At 34.3% G+C, this 13718-nt stretch overlaps 1 protein-coding gene across 1 annotated transcript; it reads right to left on the minus strand.

Annotated features, from left to right (window-relative positions):
- Nucleotides 1–538: 538 nt before the first annotated feature.
- On the minus strand, nucleotides 539–3486 carry LOC142607727 (uncharacterized). Its single transcript, XM_075779334.1, has 2 exons — nucleotides 1478–3486; nucleotides 539–1081 (listed from the first exon to the last, which is right to left on the minus strand). Exons 1-2 carry the CDS (start codon nucleotides 3438–3440, stop codon nucleotides 681–683), a joined length of 2364 nt encoding a protein of 787 aa, XP_075635449.1. The 5' UTR covers nucleotides 3441–3486; the 3' UTR covers nucleotides 539–680.
- Between the last annotated feature and the right edge of the window lie 10232 nt (nucleotides 3487–13718).

The following is a 13718-nucleotide window of genomic DNA, read 5'->3' on the forward strand; positions in this document are numbered from 1 at the left end:
TTGTTTAATTCGAGACGTTTCTTATTTTAAAACTCCAAAAGGAAACTCAAAAACTCTAATAGTTTTGTATAGGTAAAAATAATTTTATTAAAAAGAGATTATAAGAAGACAAAAATAGCCTAAAGAATTACAATTAAGAAAAAAAAAAAAATCTATATATGAATCTTCTGTGAGACGTGATATAAAAAACTACTCAAAGAGAACTAACGTAGAATTAAACTTTAATTAACCTAAGAAGACAAATGGTACTCTCAAATAGGGGTGGTCCTATTACACCATATTACTCTCCAATGGGATAGCCGCTTGACAATGAAAAGCTCTGCTATTGTTTTTAACTGAAAAACGAGTATAGCACGACTGAATCGGGTCCAATCAGATTTTAATATGAAAGAAGAATATTAGGAGGGGCCATGGGCCCAAGGCCCATGGCTTCCCTTTAGTCCCACTATAGTTCCTCCCCCCCCCCCCCCCCCAAAATAGTTCCTTCTATAATAAGAGATCTTTATTTCCTGATGCAAAATACAGGCCACAAATCATGAAGAAAATAGATAAACCTTACAGGATTACATAATTTTCATAGCATTTTCTTTTCTTAAAAAAAGAAAAAGAAAAGAAGATAATCATTCCTACAAAACATTTTTTTTTTCCTCATAAGATCATCAAACCATATGATACACAACCTAACAAAAAGCACTACATGTTTGAGTTTCACTCTCTCCCATCATATAAGTTTCTTGATTCTTCAACTGCCATAGCGAAATTGCATGCAAGGGGATGGCTTGTGGTTTCTTACTGGAGAGACATTCTTGGGAGACCCATTTCATTGTAGGCCGAGACCTTGGTTTGGTGCGTAAGCATGCAAAGGCTATAGAAGCGGCAAAGAAAATATCTTGTGCAATCGAATGTTTTGGAGGTGGCAAACGTTGATCTAATATTTCTTTTAACATCAAATTTTGAGAAGATAATGTTGATGATGAAGTCAATAGTTCTCCTGGATGTTTTCCCATTAATATTTCTAGTGCCACCATTCCAAAGCTATAAACATCACATTTTTCAGTTACTACCATAGTATATGCCAGTTCTGCATAGGAAAATAAATGAAAACTATTTAAAAATGTAATATATTTCTCCATATGATTGCTTGTTACCCTGCATGATTCATATAAAAAACAATAAAGTAAACTAGCATGGTTATTGGGATGGTCCCACATGGCTAACCTTTTTAAAATAGGTTTTTAAAATTTTTTATTTTTTATTTTTTTATACAAGATATAATTTCTACTCTAGTATAATCTAAGTGTATATGTGTGTGAAGCTTCTTCTTGGAGACTCAAACCTGACCCTTGCCCCCCACATTCCACATCCCACAAGCATTTATACTTTTGTAGTGACCACCACACCAAGGGTAAGCGGTAGTCTTTTTAAAATAGGTGTTAAATGCATAAGATATGAGTATAATAATTAAACAATAATTTACCTAGGGCAATATAACCATAGGTTCCGACAACTAAAGTTTGGTTAGAGGAATCAGGATCAAGAATTCTAGCTGTGCCAAAATCAGAGATAAAAGCCTCCAGCTCAGAGTTCAACAAAATATTGTTGCTTGATATATCACGATGCATAATTACTGGGATGCACTCATGATGCATGTAAGATAAGGCATGTGCTATGCTTTTGATGATGTTTAGCCTCTTAGTCCAATCCAATTCTATTGCTTCAACATCGTTGCTTAGGATACAAAATAAGCTTCCCCTTTCCATGTATTGATAAACCAAAAACATGCATCGTTTGTGCAAGCAATAACCATGAAGTTTCACAATGTTTCGATGCCGAATTTCTGTTAACATTTTTACCTCGTTCCTGAAACTCTTGTCAAAAGTTGGGTCTTCAGCCTCTAAGCGATGGAGTTTTTTCAAGGCAACAACTTTTCCACTAGGCAATTGTGCTTTGTAAACACTACCATAACCACCTGTTCCAATGCAGTATCTAATGTCAAAGTCCCTTGTTGCTTCAATGATGTCTTCATATGCAATTTTTCCATCAAAATTCCATATCGAGAACAAGTCCCCATTTTTTGTTCCGCTTGGATTGGATTGTGTTTTCCCAACCCAAAATCGAGAGTAGAAAAAATACCCAAGAAGTAAAAGCACAATGAAAATTATGGGGGGAAGTGACATTCTTATTTTGCTCATAGTTTGGGAAGATGGAAGGCAAGGAGAGAAATCTTCGAAGTTACCGCATAAATCTTTATTGCCGATAAATGTGTCAAAACTATGATTTCGGAAAATATTTGAGATTTGACCCTTCAAAGAATTGTATGACAGGTTAAATTCTAAGTTAACAAAATAAAGGGGAACGCTGCCTGTGAGTTTATTGTAGCTGAGGTCAATAAAACGTAAAGAAACAAGGTCACTGAATTGAGAGGGAATGCTTCCAGTTAAGTTGTTGTGGCTTAAAGACAAGTTGGCCAATAAAGAGCAATAAGCTATTTCTACTGGCACGGAACCATTGATTTGATTCCAACTAAGGGACAAATAGGACAAATTAGTTAAATGACCTATGGTAGAAGGGATTTCACCAACAATGTTGTTATTGCTGAGGTTCAAGTACGCAAGACTCTTCATGTTGCCTATCTCTAGGGGAATAGAGCCGTTGAATTGGTTCGATTCAAGATTCAATCTATTCAAATTGTGGAGATTGGTGAAAATGCGCAGAGCTGAAGCAATTAGTCCGGTGAGTTTGTTATTTCCCAGAATTAATATTTGAAGATTTTTTAAATCTCCCAATATGTCGGGTATGGAACCAGTGATCTTATTAGAATCCAAACCCAAACCCCAGAGATTGGTTAAATGGCCTAGAGCTGAAGGAATTGATCCTGTGAGTTTGTTAAAACCCAGATCTAATGCCTGAAGATTTTTTAGATTTCCGAAATCTTCGGGAATGGGCCCACTGATTAGATTGTAGGAAATTGACAAACTTTCTAATTGAGTGAGGTTTGTGAGAAAAAGTGGGAAGTGACCTAGGCCTGTAAGATTATTAATGGAAAGATCTAGGGAGGATAGTTTTGAAAGAGTACCTATTTGTTGAGGGATGCTCCCTCGAAGTCCAGTATTCTGAAGATTAAGAAGGACTAAATTTGGGAAGGAAGAGAAGTTGAATTTCCGGATCTTATCCCCAAGATAGACCCCGTCCATGTAAATCTCTATGACGCTTCCACCAGCATTGCATCTTATTTCATCCCACTCGCAATAATTTAAGGAGGTATAGTTGTAGTGACCACTCCACCACCCACTCTCCCGCAGTGCCTTCGCCTCTAGTTGTAGCATTGATGATTCAGATGCTGCCACAGAGACAGCTGCGGTAAACATATTTGTAGAACGCACGAAGACACAAAGGACCCATGCTACTACCAGAACGGAAATGGAAACTGAGGGTGCCATATGTTGAAGTGTATAATTGATAGAGTGCAATGGCAGATGGTTGATTGTTATATTATATCCGTGGCTCAAGTCACTTTAGTAAGTGCGACACAGCTAGAGAGTGAATAGTGGGCATCTTCACTTTTTTTTTAATTCCAACGTGAATCTTATAGAAAAGATACTCGTAAACAAACATCTGCTTTCCATGAATTCTTCCATGAAATTTCTTCATTATCATAGTACAACTATATTTCCACATTGTGATGTGATTCAATTAATGTATCTATCGCACTTTCTGAGAAGCTTGCGTTTCCTAGTCTTGATTTGTTACTTTCCATAGGTCCACACGGACCCTAAATCTTGTAATTGCAACATAACCAAATACTAAAATTGGATGAAAAAGGAATGTGAATTTCTCGTAAGGGACGAACTCACATCATCACATGGGATGGGTAAGTGCCTGCATGTAATCGATCGAGAAGAGAACGTAATCAAATTCCACCGAAAGAATATTATTCCATCTTGCTTTAATTTTTACTTCAATTCCTCCGTACTGAATTATTGGATTTCTATTCCCCTATGCGTGGGTTGGATTCATGTTTGCCTCCATTTTAGCATTTTTACAATTATTGGAGATTAAGCCTAGTTAAACTTGGTCACTGCTAAGATTTTTTAACATGGGTTTATAGGTCATTGTCAAGTTTTTATGTATTTTTATTTTTATTTTTACATTAGAGGGTAATTGAAAATTAAAAATCAATTGAGAATTAAAATTCTGATAAGTGACCGATTGGATTAAATGGTGCTCTCATATAGCAAAAACTTCAGTTGCTACTTGCTACTAGAAGTCGCGGTCCTTTGATTTTTCAGTATAGAAAATTTATTAGTGGAAACACCCATACAAATGCAATGAGGACCAAACTCACCTGGCCCCAAGTATGGGTTAACTCTTATTAACTTCAAGTCAAAAATCTTTTATGCGTCTTGACACACTTAGAGCATTTGCATTGGCAGAGCCAGAAATTTATCTTTGGGGGGCTATATATAATTTTTTTTTTTGTGCATGAAATGTGTAATAGTATTGTGCAATTCTTTTTGGGTTCTTTGTTTTTGTTTGAAAGACTCTAATATATTGTTAAGTTAACCAAATTATGGACCAAAGTTTAATTTTGTTGGGCATAAAAAAAACTTAGGGTGGTCACAAATCTTTTTTTAAGGGCAGACAATGTTTATTATGATATGGGAGGACCAAAATGATAAGGTTATTTAAAAATTTTCTAATTATTTAAGATATTTCCAATTTTTTTTTTAATTTTTTCAAATATTTTGGGGGGTCTCAGGACCCCCTTGGTCCTTTAATACGCCACTGCTAAGAACCTAAAAACATTCTCCAACCTGGTATGCAAATTCTAAAAAATTTAGAACCCATAAACAATAGGTACTTATATTTAGAACCTACTATTCACAAGTTTGTAAACTGAAATAATATTAATTTATTCACTTCTTTCTCTCTCTCTCTCTCACTTTTTCTCTGACCCTCTCAATTCCCTTCTCTCTCAACTCTCTTCTCTTTGAAACTCTGCTCTCTCAACTCTTTGCTTGCTCGGTGCTTGTGGGTTTTGTGTGGATTTTTCTTTGATTTTTTTTTGTGGGTTTTCGTGCATATGGTGTTGTCGTGGTGGTGGGGTGTTGCTATGGTGGTGAGGTGGGTTATTGTCGTGGTTTTAGGGTGTTGCTGTGGTGGTGAGGTGGAGAGCGTGGGTTTGTGGATCAACGTGGTAGAGGTTTGGGTTTGTGGATCGACATAGTGGAGGTTTGAGTATGTGGATCCACATGGTGGAAGGTGTAGTGGAGGTTTGACCTTGCTTTGTGTAGATCTGTGGCCATGGGTTTTTGTATGTTAGAGGTGGTGTGTATGTGTGTGTGTATTGGTGGTGGTGGGGATTGGGGTTGCTGGGGTTTTTTTTTTTTGGTGGTTGCAGGGGTTGTGTGTGGTGGGTGGGTGGGTGTTAGAGGTGGTGGGGACTAAGGTTGCTGGTTTTTTTTTTTTTTTTTTTTGGGTGGTTGTTGGGGGGTGTGTGTGGTGGTGGGGTGGTAGGTGGGTGTTAAAGGTGGTGGGGATTGTGGGGTTGGTTTTTTTTTTTTGGTGGTTGCTAGGGGGTGTCTATGGTGGTGGGGTGGTGGGTGGGTGTTAGATGTGGTGGTGGTTTGTGTATCGGTGGTGGGGATTGCGGGGTTTCTGGGGTTTTTTTTTTGGTTGGTGGTTGCTGTGGGGTGTGCGGTGGTGGGGTGGTGGGTGGTTGAGCTAATCTTTCTGGTGGTTGCTGGAGAGAGGAAAGAGTGAGATGGGAGAAGAGAGGGAAATTAGTTTTTTATATATTATTTTATTAAGTAGTTTATATTATTTTATTGAGTTGTATGCAAAAATAAAAATTAGGATGTAAGGTGAGTTGTAAAATAGGTCTGCAAAATAGATAAAGTAAGTGTTTAAGATATAAAATAGAAATTTTTTGAGCACCCAGATGCGAATGCTATAATAACTTAGTAAGACAAGTTTTGATTTATGTGTTTGGCACTGGCCATAGGCACTTTAGCCTAATGCTTTTGATCTTGGCCCACAAAGACTTTAAAAGTCAAGGTCTTTTCTTTTGTCTACCTTTCTTTCTTATTAATTCTTTTCTAAAAAAAAAAAAAAAAAATTTATACGCATTAAAGTTGCCTTTACTATTACGTATATCCTATAACAAGGCAAACTCCGTAGTCTGTACGAGTCTTTCTTTAGGTCAATGATATTAATGACCCTTTGGAATTTCTTAATGAGTATCAGTATTATAAATGTGTGGCATTAGAAAAGTGTTAAGGAATTATATTTTATGATGCAAATTAATTTCAGGCTACAAATTTAAGAGAAGAATAGATACATTTTTGCGTGATTACAGGATTTTTATAGCATTGTTCTTGTGACTTGTGTGCACAGCATTTTCGTTTCATATAAGTTCATTAAACAAGATGACACTCAACCAAAAAATAAGCTCTTTATGATTGAGTTTCACTTTTTTCAATCATATAACATTTTTAATTATTCAACTGCCATAGTAAAATTGCATTAAGGAGTTAGCAATTGGTGTCTTACGAGAAAGAAATTCTTGGGACGCCCATTTCAATTAATGTAGACTGAGACTTTGGTTTGGTGTGTAAGCATGCAAATGCTATAGTTGCTAAAAAGAAAATATCCAGTGCGACTATATGATATGGAGTTTACAAGCATTGATTTACTATTTTCTTCAAAATCAAAATTTGAGAAGATGATGATGATAATGAAGTCAATTGGTTTTTTGGATGTCTTTCCATTAATGTTTCTAGTGCCACCACTACAAATGTATAGACATTACATTTTTCTGCCACCACCATAATATATGCTAGTTTTACAAAGGAAAAAAAAAAATTGAAAGCTATTAAAAAATATAATATTTTATTTTTGTTTTTTTTAGATCTTTTATTTTTGTAGAATTTATTCGTGGAAAGGTTGGTCTAAACGTGTCATTGCACTAAAATTATACAATGAAATTATGAAAGTGACCACTACACCACATTGTAGGTTCTGAGAAGCTTGCACTTCCAAGTCAGGACTCATTGCGAAGAATCTTACTAGTAGGAGTGTTTTTACGTTAAATTAGTGCAAGATTGATTTGACCACGTTATTAAAGGTTCCAAAAGAGATCCTTTGGAAAGTGCAATTTTAGGGTCAAAAAGAGGTCAACACGGTGCTTTAGTCTTACCGTCACTAGGCAAACCAAATACTATATTGCATGCGGAGGGCATGCAATTTCCTCGACAGGGACGAAGTCAAGTCGGATGGCTGATTTGTCTGATTGTGTAAATTCCACTGAAAAAAAACTCGTGAACCACGCAATTTCATTGTAGGCATAGACTTTGGTTTGGTGCGTGAGCAATGCGCAATTGTGGCGACGATGAGAACATATTGGGTACAAACACTTGATCAGGAGGTGGAAGGCGATGGTCTAACACTGTAACACTTGTTATAACATGGGTTTTAGAGAAGATGACAATATGGATGTCACCTCTCTTGCATACCCCTCAATTAATGTTTCTCTAGTGACACCAGTCTAAAACTATAAATATCACATTTTTCACTAACAACCTTAATTAATATAATTTGTGACATAAAAAAATAACTTTAAATGGTTTGTATTTTTTAATAGGTAATTTGTGTCTTACTTCTCGCTTCTTAAGATGCCAAAATACTAAACATCTTTTTATATGTACGATTCTAAAAAAAAAAAAAAAATATGTTCAGTTCAATCAATCTAAAGTAGGATTCTATTAATTTTAATTTTGAAAATATTCTTTCAAGGAGAAAAAAAAAATTATAATAAGTATTCAGAGCAGGCTCAAGGTATTGTAGAACCTAAAGCGACAATTTTAAGTGAGACCTATTCTTAGAGGTGGTGTGTATGTGTGTGTGTATTGGTGGTGGTGTGTATCAGTGGTGGGGACTGGGGTTGCTGGGGTTTTTTTTTTTGGTGGTTGCAGGGGGTGTGTGTGGTGGTGGGGTGGTGGGTGGGTGTTAGAGGTGGTGGTGGTGTGTGTATCGGTGGTGAGGATTAGGGCTGTTGGTTTTTTTTTTTTTGGTGGTTGTTGGGGGGTGTGTGTGGTGGTGGGGTGGTAGGTGGGTGGGTGTTAAAGGTGGTGGTGGTGTGTGTATCGATGGTGGGGACTGTGGGGTTGTTGGTTTTTTTTTTTTTTTTGGTGGTTGCTAGGGGGTGCCTGTGGTGGTGGGGTGGTGGGTGGGTGTTAGATGTGGTGGTGGTGTGTGTATCAGTGGTGGGGATTGTTGGGTTTTTGAGTTTTTTTTTTTTTTTTTGGTTGGTGGTTGTTGTGGGGTGTGTGGTGATGGGGTGGTGGGTGGCTGAGCTAATCTTTTGGGTGGTTGTTGGAGAGAGGAAAGAGTGAGATGCGAGAAGAGAGAGAAATTAGTTTTTTTTTTTAATATTATTTTATTAAATAGTTTATATTATTTTATTGAGTTGTATGCAAAAATAAAAATTGGGATGCAGGGTGAGTTGTAAAATGAGTTGGTAAAATAGATAAAGTAAGTTTTTAAGATGTAAAATAAAATTTTTTTGGCAGATGCGAATGCTATAATAACTTAGTAAGATAAGTTTTGATTTATGTGTTTGCCACCATAGGCACTTTAGCCTAATGCTTTTGATCTTGGCCCACGAAGACTTCTAAAGTAAAGGTCTTTTCTTTTGTCGACCTTTCTTTCTTATTAACTCTTTACTAAAAAATAAAAAATAAAAAATTTATACGCATTAAACTTGCCTTTACTATTACGTATATCCTATAACAAGGCAAACTTCGTAGTCTGTACAAGTCTTTCTTTAGGTCAATGATATTGATGACCCTTTGGAATTTCTCAATGAGTATCAGTATTATAAATGTGTGGCATTAGAAAAGTGTTAAGGAATTATATTTTATGATGCAAATTAATTTCAGGATACAAATTTATGAGAAGAATAGATACATTTTTGCATGATTACAGGATTTTTATAGCGTTGTTCTTGTGTGCACAACATTTTCGTTTCATATAAGTTCATTAAACAAGATGACACTCAACCAAAAAATAAGCACTTTATGATTGAGTTTCACTTTCTTCAATCATATAAGATTTTTAATTATTCAACTGCCATAGTAAAACTGCATTAAGGGGTTAGCAATTGGTGTCTTACGAGAAAGAAATTCTTGGGACGCCCATTTCAATGTAGATTGAGACTTTGGTTTGGTGTGTAAGCATGCAAATGCTATAGTTGCAGAAAAGAAAATATCCAGTGCGACTATATGATATGGAGTTTACAAGCATTGATTTACTATTTCCTTCAAAATCAAAATTTGAGAAGATGATAATGACAATTATGAAGTCAAGAGGTTTTTTGGAAGTCTTCCCATTAACGTTTCTAGTGCCACTACTACAAAGGAATAAACATTACATTTTTCTGCCACCACCATAATATACACTAGCTTTACAAAGGAAAAAAAATTGAAAGCTATTAAAAAATATAATATATATATTTTTTAAATCTTTTATTTTTGTAGAATTTCTTCGTGGAAAGGTTGGTCTAAACTTGTCATTACACTAAAATTATACAATGAAATTATGAAAGTGACCACTGCACCACATTGTACGTTCTGAGAAGCTTGTACTTCCAAGTCAGGACTCATTGCGAAGAATCTTCCTAGTAGGTCAACACGGTGCTTTAGTCTTATCGTTACTAGACAAACCAAATACTATATTGCATGCGGAGGGCATGCAATTTCCTCGACAGGGACGAAGTCAAATCGGATGGCTGATTTGTCTGATTATGTTTGAAACATAATCAGGCAAAAGCAACTTCCACTGAAAAAAAACTCGTGAACCACGCAATTTCATTGTAGGCATAGGCTTTGGTTTGGTGCGTGAGCAATGCAATTGTGGCGATGATGAGAACATATTGGGTGCATACACTTGATCAGGAGGTGGAAGGCGATGGTCTAACACTGTAACACGTGTTATAACATGGGTTTTAGAGAAGATGACGATATGGATGTCACCTCTTTTGCATACCTCTCAATTAATGTTTCTCTAGTAGAGTGATACTAGTCTAAAACTATAAATATCACATTTTTCACTAACAACCTTAATTAAAATAGTTTGTGACATAAAACAATAACTTTAAATGGTTTGTATTTTTTAATTGGTAATTTGTGTCTTACTTCTCGCTTCTTATGGTGCCAAAATACTAAACATCTTTTTATATGCAAGATTCTACACCAAAAAAAGAAAAAAAAATCTAGTTCAATCAATCTAATGTCAATACAACGTTGTGAAAGGCTCCTTGCTGGGCTGGAATGCTTCATTCAAACTGTTGTTGTTCAATAACAAATGCTTTAGATTGTTGCAAATTGCAATCCCCAATATGAATTAGGATATGTCCAATCATCCCAATAATTCCATAGGGATGGGATGGGACCCTTACAATTGTTAGCGGAAAGATCAAGCGCCACAGGTTAATTGGGTAAGATTTGCCTTCCAACTAGGTATAGCTCACCAATTATATTATTTGAGGACATCTTGAAATGAATGCGTTTTGAAAGAACACAAACATGAGCAGAGATGCTCCCTTGGATTTCCAATTTTCCACTATATAAGAGCTAAGTCGAACAAGGTTTTAGAAAGGAAGTGAAGTTGAGCCTGTTCAGTCATCCGATTTTTGTTTTTTGTTTTCTAAACTCAAAGTGTATTTGAAACTAGTTTTCAAAACACAATTTTTGACATGATTTGTGTTCGACACCTATTTTTGAAAATAAGCTTTCAAGAGGAGAAGTTTTCATGATTTGTGACCAAGCAACGTGGTTTGGTCAATATATTAAGTTTTGAGGAAAAGTTTATTTTCTGAATGTGATTGAGATAACCAATGGTGTAGGTCTCACAACCTTTTGGTTTGTTTACAAGATTGCCATAGAATTTAGTTCTTATTTATATTAAAAAAAACAAAATTTTTTTCTCATTATTTATTTTGCACAGTAAAATTGGATTCAATTTTCTGGAAACAAAAAAATTCGACACACTTCTCAAGAAACTATTAGTCTATCACATTGGTAGGACCCGTGATTTTTTTTAATAAAAAAAAGAAAACAAAAAACGAAAAACAAAGAGCAAAAAACTTGAGGTATCGTACTTCCTGCCTGCTTAATGTTCAAGTGATGATAACGAGTCACTTGATCTCACTAGCAACATTGAACTATTCATAGTAGAAGAAGAGTAAAGAACAAAAGCAACAGATACTATTATCTGTTTAGAAATAGATAATTAGGATTTCATGAGTATAACTAATGAATTTAAAAGTCCGTTTGGATAGAACTTATTGTTAAAAACTGAAAACACTGTAGTAAAATAATTTTTAAATATATAAATAGTACCGTGAGATCTATTTTTAATAAAAAAAAGTGGCTAAAAAATGAAGTTCGTGGATCCATGAATCGTGCACGAATGCACTGTTTACATAAGAAAAAGTCAACAAATGTGACTACTGTTCATAAACAATAGCCATAACTAAAAAGGTTGTAGTGCCAAAAAAAAAAAAAAAAAAGAGAGGAGAAAACGCAATGCTTATCCGATACTAAGTTAGTTTTTAACTTTTTGTTATACGTTTAACAATAAAATTTATGAAAATATTATTTTGGAGTATTTTCATTTTATATTAATTAATGAAACATTAATTAGAACACGTTATTACAGGAAAACTAAAGGTCTACACGTTATTCTATATTTTGCTTTTTAACTTCTCTTCCTCGGCATTGAATTCCTGAACTTCTATTCCTCCTCTATGTCCTCAGCATAACTTTGTCCTGAATCTAGAATTATCAGTCTACGAGAGAATAGTTGGATTTAAAATATGCAAGGGTCGGATCCATGTTAGCCTCAATTTTATCATTGTTATAAATATTTAGAGATTAATCCTAGTTATAATTTGTCTTTGTTAAGATTTTTTAGCATGGGTTGATCGATGCTTGATAGGTCATTGTCAGGTTTTTATTTATTTTTATTTTTATACATTAGAAGATGGTTGAAAATTAAAAAACTGATAGTGATGGAGTAGATTAATTGGTTCTCTCATATAATAAAAACTTCAGTTGCTGTCAAATAAATATTCCGCCTGTATTTTCTCTCTAAAATATTTGTGGATTATTAAATCTTAGTTCCATCATTTCCCAGATCAAAGCAAGCTAATTTTCTATTGCATGGGTCCATTTGCATAGATGGACTCCAGCCAATACGGGGAGCTGTATATTTTGTTGTGTTTTTACAATTTTTAAAGCCACCTATATCAACTATCAAAGCACAAGCGTAAGTAAAAAAACATATATATATATATATATGTATATATGTATGTATGTATGTATGTATATGGAATTAATTGGATTTGTGTTAGTCTAATTACTACACAGGTTGGAAAGAATATGGAGTTGTTAATTTTTGACTTCGAAGTTATGATAGCTAACCTACGTTTGGGTAAGGTGTATTTGATCAAAAGTGAGGAAGATTGAATTTTTATTTTTAGAATACTAAATATTTTTAATACACTCACAAGGGGAGAGAAGAGAAAGTCTTAAACAAACTTACAGCGGAGGAAGATTGAATTGATTGAGAAGAATGGCAAAAATTACATGATGAAGATTGGTAGAAATACTTTGGAAAATTTAATTGAAGTTAAATATGGTGACTCCGTAAACCACAATTCCAAGATTAAATTGATTTATTTAAATCACATCATTTTCAGCTAATGTGGTATTTAAGGGGTCACCTTATACACGGTTCTGTTTTAATAAATAAGAAATTTTCAGTGGTCGACATTTTTATGACTCAAAAGTATGCTTAAAGCATTCATACATGCGGAAACAAAATCATATGAAACATTATGTTACGCAAAAATCAAAATGTACTTTAGTCAATATTTTAACGGACCAATGCATCAAAAAATGTCATTAGATTTTCTAGTTCCTAAACATATCTGTTAATGTTTAATTTGAGACATTTCTTATTTTTTTTAACTCCAAAAGAAAAACTAAAATAGTCAAATATACTAATTTTCTTTTTTGAGTAGGTAAAAATAATTTTATTAAAAAGATATTATAAGAAGAAGCAAAATAGCCTAAAGAATTACAATTGAGAAAAGTTATCTATATATGAATTTTTTGTGAAGGATTAAACTTTTAATGAACCTAGCGAGACAAATGGTTCTCTCAAATAGGGGTGGTCCTATTACACCATATCATTTTTCCGCAACTAGCCCAAATATGGGTTCGCCCTTGACAATGAAAAGCTTTGTTATTGTTTGTAACCGTAAAACTAGTAGCACAACAAAATCATGTATGGGTCCCATCTGATTTTAATATGAACGAAGAATATTATGATTTTAATATTTACTTTATATATATATATATATATATATATATATATATATATATATATATATAAAAGAAGATATTATAATTAAAACTTTCAAGGAACTAGGAGTGTCCATGGTCCGCCCTAATAGTTCCTTCTTTGATGAGACACCTATATTTCATGATGCATGATATAGGCCACAAATCATAAAGAAAATAGATAAACCTTACAGAATTACATCATTCTAATAGAATTTTCTTTTCTTACCAAAAAAAGAAAAAGAAAATGAAAATCATTCATACACAAAAATTTCTTTTCTCATAAGTTCATCAAACCGTATGATACACAAC

This window comes from Castanea sativa, chromosome 1, assembly GCF_040712315.1.
Source record: "Castanea sativa cultivar Marrone di Chiusa Pesio chromosome 1, ASM4071231v1".
In the NCBI taxonomy this organism is placed as follows: domain Eukaryota; kingdom Viridiplantae; phylum Streptophyta; class Magnoliopsida; order Fagales; family Fagaceae; genus Castanea; species Castanea sativa.